This window comes from Jatropha curcas, chromosome 9 (genome assembly GCF_041381405.1).
Source record: "Jatropha curcas cultivar XTBG-Jc1 chromosome 9, XTBG_Jcur_1.0, whole genome shotgun sequence".
In the NCBI taxonomy this organism is placed as follows: domain Eukaryota; kingdom Viridiplantae; phylum Streptophyta; class Magnoliopsida; order Malpighiales; family Euphorbiaceae; genus Jatropha; species Jatropha curcas.
Genome location: NC_143159.1, coordinates 9,827,566 through 9,839,990, shown reverse-complemented (window position 1 = coordinate 9,839,990; position 12,425 = coordinate 9,827,566). Strand labels below are relative to the sequence as shown.

The 12,425-nt window shown below is 32.2% G+C and overlaps 1 protein-coding gene across 1 annotated transcript; it reads left to right on the top strand.

The window, feature by feature from the left end:
- The first annotated feature begins 1,088 nt into the window (after positions 1 to 1,088).
- LOC105635491 (protein S-acyltransferase 8) lies at positions 1,089 to 10,213 on the top strand. Its single transcript, XM_012218563.3, is given in 6 exon segments — positions 1,089 to 1,492; positions 6,202 to 6,387; positions 8,103 to 8,408; positions 8,545 to 8,778; positions 9,328 to 9,840; positions 9,842 to 10,213. Coding segments are annotated over 6 exon segments (1,299 nt in total). The 5' UTR covers positions 1,089 to 1,453; the 3' UTR covers positions 9,863 to 10,213.
- The last annotated feature ends 2,212 nt before the right edge of the window (positions 10,214 to 12,425 follow it).

The following is a 12,425-nucleotide window of genomic DNA, read 5'->3' as shown; positions in this document are numbered from 1 at the left end:
AAATTATATAAACACAAAAAAAAAGAATTTTGTAAAAAATATATATTTTTTCTTTTTTTATCTCTCTCCTAAATAAAATATTTTAAATTATAATAAAAACATGATCAAATATTTAAAAAATAAAATATAAAAAATTTCAAATGTCTCATTGTCATATATATTTTTATTAAAAATAAATTGAAAAATGATTCAACTTAAAATTTTGAAATGCTTAATTATCCATATGTATTTATTTTAAAAAATAATTTTAATAAATTATATCCAATTGAATTAATAAAATATAATTTCTCAATGGTTATAACTAAAATTATTTTAAAATATTCAAATTTCATTAAAGGTGCTATCGAAAATTCCATTATTTTTTCCTATTTCTACATTTATATATAGTATTGATAAATTAAAATTAGAACAATAATTAATAATTTTATTTAGATAGATTATAGATGGATATAAACGGTTGATAATTTATAATTTATATAAAAAAAATTAGTAAAGATTATATATATATATATATATATATATATATATATATATATATAAATTAGTACAAAATTATATATAAATTAAATTATATTTACTTGTAATGAGTAAAAATTAATAAGTACAAATAACATGCAATAAACATTTGCAAAAAATGATAAAAATAAAAGTACTCATTGCATTAATTTATAAAATATAATATAAACTAACCATTATATTTATCTTAATCTCAATATGAAATTATATTTTAACATTATAAAATCTAAATAATATAAAAGAAAAATTATAACCAATACTTAACATTAAAAAAAACAAACGAGTCTAAACAACAGGGTAAATAATAAACAAAAGCAACGTATAACACATGTCATAAAAAAATTAATTTATATTAAATCACAAATTACCCTTAATTTTAAGATGAAGATCAATATACTCAAATTACTTTGATTTTGTTATAAATTAAAGAAATTAAACGAGTTATATTCTGATACGGTATATTTTATCTTTAGGTTATGACACTTGTTAAACTTTCACTGTACATAAAAAAATATATTGAAATTTTTGTTTTTCAATTAAAAAAAAAGAAGTTACAGCAGAAAATTTATTATTTTGAAAAAAAAAATCACGAACACATACGCTCACTCAAGTCCCAAAATTCCAAAACCCACAGACCGCCATATCGCTGATTGTCTTTGTCTATCTCATTGAGTCAGTGTGTAATAATTTGTCTTAAAATACCCAAAAATCCAGGCCCAAACCCCCATATTTACTCTTCCAATCACCCTGTGTTGTGATTTCACCTGGCGACTGATTGATTTAATTTTGGGGTTGGGTGTTTTTGGAATGAAATTGAATTTGAATTGAAATGAACAGAGGAAAGAACAAGTTTGAAACCTTCAACTCCGTCCCTGCGTAGTAAGTGGAGGAACAAATAGAGGAGGAAGAGAGGAGGCGGCGCGTGTAGGCTGCTATCATGGCGAAGCGCGTGTATGAAGTGTGGAAAGGAAGTAATGTAAGCGCTTTATATGCTCTGATTGGTTTTTTGCTTTTTTCGTCTTGAATCTTATAATCAATGGTTGGCTTTTAGCGTCTGGGTTTGGTTTAGATTTGCTTTACTTGTTGGTGGGTTTTGTTGGTTCAGTGTGAATTTGGGTTATGCCTTTTGTTTTCTCACTCTTTCTATGAAAGTTTACCACTCTGGTAGTGGTTCTCTGTTTGTTTGCTGATAAAATGTGGATAAAACTAGGGGGAAGTTGGGGTTTTAGGTATTCCAACAGTTGCTACGTTGTTATCTCAGGTTTCATCGCGTTCATTCTTTTTTGGCTTTCTTCAGTTGTTTAGTGGTTGATCATTTAAAGCTGAATATATGTACTCCATTTTATTTTTGTCAATTTCTTCGTTTGGTAAGTGACCGAAGCGTGTCTGATTTATTGCGTTTAAGGGGCTTGTGAATGAGTGAAGCACTGAATGAAGCAATGGATGGTGAAGTTGTGTGGTTTTGATTTTGTGTTTTTGATGTTTGAAAAGTCATGCTACTGAATTGGAAACATTAAAGTAGTTGTGATGCTTGCTGGTATTCTGTGCTTATTTTTATTTATTTATTTTTGGTATTCATTCATTGCCGGAGTATCTAAAAGCATATAGCCTAAAACTGAGTTTATACTTCTTTCTCTCAATGATTATATGACAGGATGTTGAGATGATTCTCTTCGACTTCTTTTTAATTTGGAAATTTAAAAATTAAAGAAGTTCTATAATAGAGGTATGACTTCTGGTGCTATTATCAATAGCATCTGTGATGTTCTGTGCATGCATATGCATGCGGGCACATACCAAATCAATTAATGGCTATAGACTAAAATGAAATGGCCTTTCGTTTCACTAATCTTAGGCATGCCTCTTATAGCTGTGATAAATACATGATCAATTCAATGGAATGATTGAACTGTTACAGTTTATTGCTTTCTAGACTCCGGGTTCATCATCTTAACCTGTTACTGCGTGTTAGACTCTAGATTCGTGCTCTCAACAATCGAGTAATAAATGCCAGAATGGTGGATGGAGTTACAGTGCATATTTGATGATGATGCAAGTCTGATAGGATATACCATGCTTGACAAAACAGCTGTTTCTTCAGTTTGAATTTTGAAATGCTGCACCATCTTGGCTTGGGAATTGAGGTGTTGTGTTTGGAATAAAATTGCCAAGGGAAGAGATAGGACATTTTTATTAAAGTTTAAGGTCATAGCAATAAAGAAAAAAAATAGTGCTCTACTTTCAGGCAAGCAGGGCAATTGCAAGATGCCATTAGTAACATGCATTGTAAGACAAGATGCTTGGTATGGACTAGACATGTTTTCCTCCATATTTTGTGTATAAATATTATAACAATTAAGCATGATGAGGACTGACGAATATGAAATAAAGAGATCATGAGAAATTCTAGCATCCTGTCTACATTTTATTGACCATAATCTTTTCTTTTGTTTTTCTTCTTTTAGGAACTTCCAATTAAATAGTCTTGGTTGATTTATGATAATATACAGAACTAGAGACTACTTCCTTAGGCGTACCTGTGATTACATGATTGCTATAGAAAGAGAAAGAAATATTTTTATTTTGTTTTTTCTAGTCAGATGGAGGTACGGAACTATGTTAAATGGGCATATTAAGATGAGTTAGCTTGTCAGTTGTGTGTATTCTGGTATTCTTGCGTGGTGTTACGAGTTGAAAGGAAAAGGTATATGGAAGTGTCTTAGGCATTTCTCTTTCTTTATGCATTTTTATCTTTCTGGCGTCATGTTGTTTTTTAGAAAATAATCTTGGCTTATACAGCTTGTATTCTTCAAACAAATGCTTTACTTTCTGTTAGTAGCAGATAAGTAAGCCTGGTGTTTTGAGATTTGTTATAATGTATTCTGGTGTTTAATAGATTAGCATGGTCTCTATGATAGTTTAGAATTACAATTTAATTGATATTTTACCAACTTAAATTTACATAAGGTATCATGCATCAAGAAATTGCAAATAATACAAGAATTTTTGGGTTGAAATCTGATATTTGACATGCTATATAATGCATGCCTGAATCTAATATGTTGTTATGGATGATATTGTAACTGTAGATTACAAATTATATGAATCAGGGGTAAAGTTTCTCTCATTGTTGTTTGGTTAAAGTTTAGAACTGAAACATTGGCACTGAATTATATGAATTTTGGTGGAAGTTTCAACTGTATCATCCTATAAGGTTGTGACTACTGGTTAGGTTCTTATTAGTGGTGCATATGCTGTGATATGGCAGGACACCTTGTCGATAGTTGCAGTTACTTGTGTTGTGAGCATTTAAGTCCATGAAAGCACATGCCTGGTCTTGGTTGATTAGGCTTTCTGATTTGAATTTATGGTTCTGCATGGTCCTGTAAATTCGTGAATTAAAAATATCAGGGCTGGACCAAACCTCAGTCCTAAGACAATTCAAGGACTAGAACCTTCTGAACTTTTAAAGAATCAAAACCGATAAAAACTCGGTCCAATTCAGTTTGATGATTTAGTTCTTTCTGTTTCTTTGGTTCTGGTATATTTAATAAATAATAATAATAATTAAATCTTTTACCTTATATGTTTTATAATCAATAGATTATGTATTGGAATTACAACAGAAAGAAAAAAATGATGGAAAAAAATTATTTTACATGCAGAGAACAAAGTCATAAAATACATTTAAGTATGATAATAAATTCAAAATTAAGCTAATGTTTATTTTTTCTGTTCTTATTTAATATACTTTTATTCGTAATCATATTATATGATATAAATTCACATTATACTTCTATTCATATGTATACCGATGGAATATATTCTAGATCGATTCCTCCATTGGATGGAGTACAAGAACATGCCACACTCGTTAAAAAATGGAAACTGATTAGTAAGTTATCTTAATCTTCCTTACTTGCTAATATTTGATTTTTCCTATTAAATTGTCCATTTTGAGGGCAGGTTTTGGTACATCCAAAGCACTTCTCTGAAAAGATAAATGTATCTTTTTTTTTTTTTTTTCTCTAATGAAGGTTGTCTTTAGTTATTCATTTAATTTAGATCATATAGCTAAGTTCATATTTGGGCTAATTGAGACTCAACATACAGAAAAATGTCACAAGGTACCCATGAGAAGTTTTCATGTTTCTTCTGGCATTCAATCAGTTGGAGTCATCCCAATATTCTGATCATAATGAGAGCTAGACAATAAAGCTTGCTTTACTTGGCATACTTAACTCTTGTTGTCTTCCATATGCGCTGTAGCTCTTTATAGTGCTTTCCTTGCAAAATATTCTGAACTTTGATTTTGTAATGCTGCCCCACTTCTTTTGCCTAATCAAACTCGGAATTTATCATACTGTAGAAATTTAGGGTTTTCTTCTCAGTAGTTTTCAACAGAACAATCACCAATTTTTTGATGTATGTAAGAGGACTTATTGAGGCACTCCCCAATATTTACTCCCTATGGTCTAGACATAGTGAATTACTCTCCTTGGCATACTTAACTCTTGTTGTCTTCCATATGCGCTGTAGCTCTTTATAGTGCTTTCCTTGCAAAATATTCTGAACTTTGATTTTGTAATGCTGCCCCGCTTTTTTTGCCTAATCAAACTTGGAATTTATCATACTGTAGAAATTTAGGGTTTTCTTCTCAGTAGTTTTCAACAGAACAATCACCAATTTTTTGATGTATGTAAGAGGACTTATTGAGGCACTCTCCAATATTTACTCCCTATGGTCTAGATATAGTGAATTACTCTCCTTTTCCATTGCTTCTGTTTCTTGCTCTATTTGGAATCAGACCATTTGGTATTTTTGATGAGTAAAGGGTACTCGATCAAGTCTTTTGCTGTTTTGTGCTTTTTATTGTGCATTGGTTATGATATATTAAATAGATAAGTACATAATGGGAAAAACTTGCATTAAATTAATAAGAAAAATAAATATATAGATAAACCTTGAGCATATATTGAATAAAATACACAAAAAGTTAATTTATTTCAATTTAAATTTTTTTAGGATAATGACGTGTCTATTATTTTTTATTGGGGAGTTTTGAACTATAAATTCATTATTTTTGGCTATGGGACTAAATAGCTTGTCCACTGGAGAGGCAGAAAAAGGACCAGATAGGAAAAGGATCGGCTTTCTCTCATTTCCTATCCAATTGGTTTACTAATTAAGGAGATTGTGCTGTCTTACTGGGTTTAATCTATTGAAACAAACACAACTTTATGTACAAGTTGTTTCGAATTTTGTATCAAGGCCATGAATAATGAGACTACAGATGTGGTAGATGCCCATCTATTAAATAATTTAACTTACATCTTATTACAAGAGTGCAATGCTGATAGAGCGTGTTTATGTTCAGCTTTTTTAGTTATTTTGCTAATAATGGCCAGATAGGTTTCTACTGTCAATGGATTATAGCAGTTCTCTAAGCCTACTTGCTTAACTCTGAAGTTCTATGATAATGGTTTTGATGTTTCTCTCTGTGCTTTTTTGTTTGTCCCTTCCTCCCTCTTTCTGTGAGGCTATCTTCTTCAATAACCAAAAAGAAAAATCTTTTTCTTTTTCTTTTTTTTTTTCTTTTTTTTTTTTTTTTCTTTTGACCAATCAAGACTATTTACTTTGACATATTCTCCACATCTGACTGTCTCTTGTGTCCATATTTTACAGAAGTTCATCCTTGGTGGGAGGTTGATATTTGGACCTGATGCTCGGTCATTAATTGTCACATTATTGCTGATCATTGTTCCAGTAGTAATCTTTTGTGTATTTGTTGCGAGGCATCTTCGACATGCATTCTCTCCACATAATGCAGGATATGCAGTCCTAGTGGTAGCAATTGTCTTCACTATCTATGTAAGTTCGCTAAACTGCATGCAACTTGATTGTTGGTGTTTATTCTAGGAGTCTAGAGGAACATCATGTACTTGAATAAGTCCACTTGTGGAGAGGATGATAATCTGGGAACTGAACCTTTGTTATCACTAACCAGTATCCAATAACTTTGAGGTCCATTCTGATATTTTGACATGTGTGGCTAATCTTTTATTATTGAAGCATGCTTGCAGTCATTTTATGATATATATTTTTATAATTTTAGTAATCACTTGTGTATCATTCTTCAGCACAAAATATGCATGTTGAAGCAACAAGTGGCCATCCACCTTGTATTTGGTGGGGCTTGGCTTCTTTTGAGCCAGGTGAGAGACTATGACCTTTGATGGTGACTGGTGAGATGACCATATATCATCCAATTAACATTAGTATTTCACCTGAGGTGAATTTTAGGACTAAATAAATATTTTTGAATCTCAAAAAGGATAAGCATATCCATCAAGTTCAGGACTGATCCCTAATAATGAGTCAGATCCCACCAATATCAATCCATTTTATCCCATTTAATTTTTTCCGCATACATTATATCCATAGATTTTTTTTCCTTCAATCGAACACCCTGACCGTATTAAACCAACTTAGCTCCTTCAAATAATCTAATTTATTGGACTAAAATAACCTCAGACCTATACATATTTTAGAAAACCTTGTATTTTTCTTTTGATATCTACATATCCTATAAACTTATATCTTTTCTATTGAATTTCAAAGTTAAAAATTTCATGCCTATACATTCGGCGTTTTTCTAATTTATCACCTACTGAGACTCTAGATTCATGGTTTGCCTCAAACATTTAATATTTATTAAACTGATAAGTAATAATTGACTTTAGATTATTAATATTCACGGAAACTTGTGTTTTTATCTTCTTCTTCTTTTTAAGTTATTTTAATGCAATTAGTTGAACTGGTAATATTTTGATTTGAAGGGTTAAAAAAGATCTTTTGCATGAAGTACTGTTGGATTTGATGAAATAAAAAAGAAATGTTTTTCAGATGAAGTTTGATAACATTTTCAAGTAATTGAAAATTTGATGGTTATTTGGTCCGGTAGTTTAAATTATTTGATGGTGTTAACTGAAATTTAAAGCTGAGAGTTCAGGTCAGAGGAACTCAATTCTTTGATTTGATGATGGAAAAATGGTTTATGAATTTTTGTTGATGAGAAAGAGGTAGACCTAGAACCACATGGAGAGAAGTTGTTTCAAAAGATCTACTGTTTCTGGATATTAGTGAGAGTGTGAATATGAACAGTGCAAAATGGAAACGTAAAATTCATATAGCCGACCACTAGATTGGGATTAAAGCTTAGTATTTGTTGTTATTGCATAATGTCTGTTCCCAATTTTTAACTAGGAAAACTCGAAATTATCATCTTTGGTTTTGGCTCGCAATCGATATGTTCTAGTAGAATGTGCCTGAGGCTTCTGCTATTAATGATTGTTGGTATTTTTTTTGTTACTTATCTTTTTTATTTGTGAATTTTATATAGTTTGTATTACATTTGAGGTACTTACTGATAGATGTATTCTCAAGTGAAGGTCCATTGACCTCCATTACTAACCCTGTTTGTTATAGTTAGGGTAGTCAATATATTTTCATTTATTTTCCTATTCTAATTTATAATCCCCACTGGTTATCTGGTGTTTGTTTTAATCCTATGTTGATTTTGACAGGTGCTGGTTCTTCTCTTTCTAACATCAGCCCGGGACCCTGGTGTTATTCCACGTAATTCTCATCCACCAGAAGAAGAGTTCCGCTATGATACTTCTATGTCAGCTGAGATTGGAGGAAGACAAACACCAAGTCTTCAGTTCCCTCGGACAAAGGAAGTTATGGTTAATGGGATTCCTGTTCGAGTGAAGTATTGTGACACGTGCATGCTTTACCGGCCTCCCCGTTGCTCACATTGTTCCATTTGTAACAACTGTGTGGAACGATTTGATCATCATTGCCCTTGGGTGGGCCAATGCATTGGTTTGGTATGCTGTTTGTATACTGTTAAATTTTTCACTGTTCATTTTTTTTTTTTTTTGGGTTCTCAATCAACTACATAGTTTTGACTCAATCTGCAGTAGTGATTCTTCATATTTGACCTGAGTCTGATGATATGTGCAGCGCAACTACCGTTACTTCTTCATGTTTGTTTCATCATCAACTCTTCTTTGTATCTATGTGTTCGCCATGTCAGCCTTGTACATTAAAATTTTAATGGATGATTATCAAAGCACAGTCTGGAGGGCAATGAAAGAATCGCCTGCATCTGTCATTCTGATGGCCTATTGTTTTATATCCCTCTGGTTCGTCGGTGGACTTACTGGCTTCCATTTGTACCTCATTGGCTCAAACCAGGTCAGTTCTCTTGTTTGGATTATTATGGGCTTGATCTAAATGTAATGAGTTTGATTCATCGAAGATCTTGTTTAGAAAAATATGTGATAGGATTCTGGTTAGGTCCTGTCCTTTTATTGACTATAAGCGTCATTATCAATCTTTTGGATTCTGAGGTCACAACAATCTATACAAATGAAAGTTGTTCGCAATATAAAAATTTTCACCATTGATGAACCTGGTAAATCCATTGAAGCATTAAACTAACCAAAGAGACATTTTTTAGCAGTACAGCTTCAGTCCCAGACAAATTCTCATCATACTAATCATACATCCCTCTGATACTCATCGTACAACTTCAAATGCAATGGACTAAAATGTAATTAATCCTAGAAAAGATTAAATGTGAAAGACTTTCTTCAAGGATTTATGTTTAAATGATGATTTCTTTTCCATAATGGCATGGGGATCTTTGCACACCCTAAACATTATAATTCTTTTCTGTAATGAGATGATGCCATTCTATGCCTGCTCTACACCAGTTAAAAACTGTTTTTACTTCTTATCCAGACTACCTATGAAAATTTCCGGTACAGAGCAGACAACAGGATCAATGTGTACAACTTGGGTTGTGTTGATAATTTTCTTGAAGTATTTTGCACGAAGGTTAAGCCCTCGAAGAACAACTTCCGGGCTTTTGTTCAAGAGGAGGTACCAAGGCCCATTTTGCCCAGCACTCGGGAAGCAGAAGCAGAAGCAGGAGCAGGAGCAGAAGATTTAGGCGGGGATCCACGTACAAAGGTCGAAGATGATCTAGAGATTGGTGAAGATCTATTGAAAATTTCCCAACGACGTAACATTGAAGAAATTGACGAGGACATACGCAGCAGAGGGAGTAATGGGCCTCCACATAACACCTCAGAAATGGACTCAGTTCTGAATTCAGATCATCGAGCCCCCACAATTCGACCAGACACTCGACACTCCAGTTGGGGAAGGAGAAGTGGGAGCTGGGAAATTGCTCCAGAGGTCCTTGCCAATTCTAATGTCACTGAAAGCAGAAGCTACGTCACCCCGAAGGAACCGCGGCAATGATGATAGGTAGTTCTGTTTATCTGCTGATCTTAGACTGGCATCTACATGGGCGATTGAAAATTGTTTTTGATGCTCTCTTCCTGTTATTGAAGGAAGTTGCTTTTGATTAGATACCTACAATTATCTAATGGGAACCGAAAACTGTTCCCGGTTTTTAGGCATGAGGGCTAGTGTTGTCTTTTCGCTGGGTTTGCAGTCAATAGGAATGTGTTTGTAATTGTTTTGAGGAGATAAGAGGATACTGTTTTTTTTGTTTTTTTTTCTGGTTCTTCTAAATTCTTAGACACCTATAACCTTGGATTGAATCTGTAGTGCTGGCTTTATTCTTTCTGTAAATAATTACTAAAAGACTTGAAACTGATCCCATCATTTTAGTGTGGTGAACTCTTTCTTCTCTGGTGATTCTCTTCGACTTGCTCATTATTGTAACTGAGATATTCCTACGAGGGACTGTAATAGTCTTCTATTTGTTGCAATGCATTTATATTTTTTACCAAGTGATTCAAAGAAAAAAAAAATTCACTTCCCTCTTTCTTAATTTACTCTTATTTGAGATAACAAGTTACTTCAAATGTAATAAATGCATTTCAACCAATAACAAGAAAAGTATTAGATGATCATTCTAAAGATCGATTCTAGCATGTCCAGTGTTCCTTGTTGAAATTTCGGATAGAAGATTAGTATTTATTCTTTTACAGTAAGTTTGTGTCAAGTGAATTGGAAATTCTAATTTTTGCTTTTGTTCTCTTATATTGTTTTGAATTATTCATACATTCACCATTGTCAAAAGGCTAAAATATAACTGGTTTTTAAGTTATTGCCAAGTTAACATGTAACATTTTTAATTATTCTTTATCTCATCATTTGGTCCTTTTTAAAAAATTTGCATATCCTGTTTATAACGTAAGCGTATTCTATGAAAAAGCATGTTAAACTACCGGCGAATAACTCATGTTTTTGGATGGAAGGACGTAACAATTAGAGAAAAATACGAGTTAGAGATATCATAGTTATTCTCAAATAGAGAAAAATTTAAATATTAATTTGAATATAATTCAGGGATTTAATTATATTTTACTCTTATCAAAATCCATGTATAAAATGATCATGTAAGGGAAATATTCTCTCTTTTTGGATGAATTTTTTAGTTTAATTTTAATAGGAAGGGCGGAAGAGTGTTATTATTAATTTTTTTTTTTAAAAAAAGACATGGAATTTAACCTATGGACCAAACTAATGATATTGGAAGTTGTTAAAGAATTATTGATATACTTTTTTCTAGTGCATGTCCAAAATACTATCATGTTAATAAAAAATAATTTTTTATTGGTTTGATCCATGAGTGGGCACATTACTCAATTTAGATAAATCAATCCTGTAAATTAGACAGTATAATTTTATATTTCTACGTCACTTTTTCATATGATTTCAGTAATCAAACACTTCTCTAGTGGTGTTCAATAATACGATTCAACAATTAAAATTAATTTTTCAACACTTATTAAATTTTAATCATTAAATAATTTTGACTTGTAGTATGTTGATATGAGACACGATATGAATATTGTTGATCTAACTATTGTTAAAAAAAGTAACACAAAATATGCTTATGTGTATACTTGATTGTATGTTGTGTCGTGTGGATAAATTAAAGTTTTGATATCATGATTCTCAATTGAATTTTAAAATTTTATTTAAAATGATTATACAATAACTAAAAATTTGCAATTGATGTGCTTTGAAAATTGATATTAGCAAAGCTTATGACAGGGTGAGATGAGAATTTCTTGAGGTTATGTTGCGGGGTCTGGGTTTTGCTAGTCAGTGGGTTGATTGGATGATGATGTGCACCTCTTCTATTAATTATTTTGTGTTAGTAAACGGGGAATTTGTTAGGCCTATTATTCTAGGCAAGGGACTTAGGCAAGGGGATCCTTTTTCGCCATATTTATTTCTTATTTGTGCTGAGGGCTTAACCTTATTTTTTTTTGGAAGCTGAGTGTAACGGTTGGATTCATGGTTGTCGAGCTGGCAGGGGTTGTCCTAAAATTTCACATCTTTTATTTGCGGACGACTCTCTTTTTTTCTTTAATGCTAATGTGTTGGAAGTGGGTTGGGTTAAGAATATTTTGTTGGATTATGAGAGAACTTATGGGCAATCTATTAATTTTGTTAAGTTTGGTGTATTTTTTAGTCCTAATATTAGAGATGAGGTAAGGGCTAATATTTTGAATGTATTAGGTGTTCATAATTCTTTTGTGGGCGTAAATATCTGGGTCTTCCCTCGATGATTGTTAGAAATCCGAAATAGGTACTTAACTATCTTAAGAATAGATTGTGGGGAGTGTAAATAGCTGGTCTCATAGTTTTTTGTCTTGGGCAGGGCAAGAGATTCTTCTTAAATCTGTGGCACAGGCAATCTCGTCTTATTATATGAGAGTTTTTCTCCTTCCTATTACTCTTGTGCTGATTTGCAGAAAATTATGAATCGCTATTAGGGGGGTGGTAGGGTGGATGGGCATAGAGGGATCATTGGCTTTCTTGGAATCGTATGTGTAGTAGGAAAAAAGGAT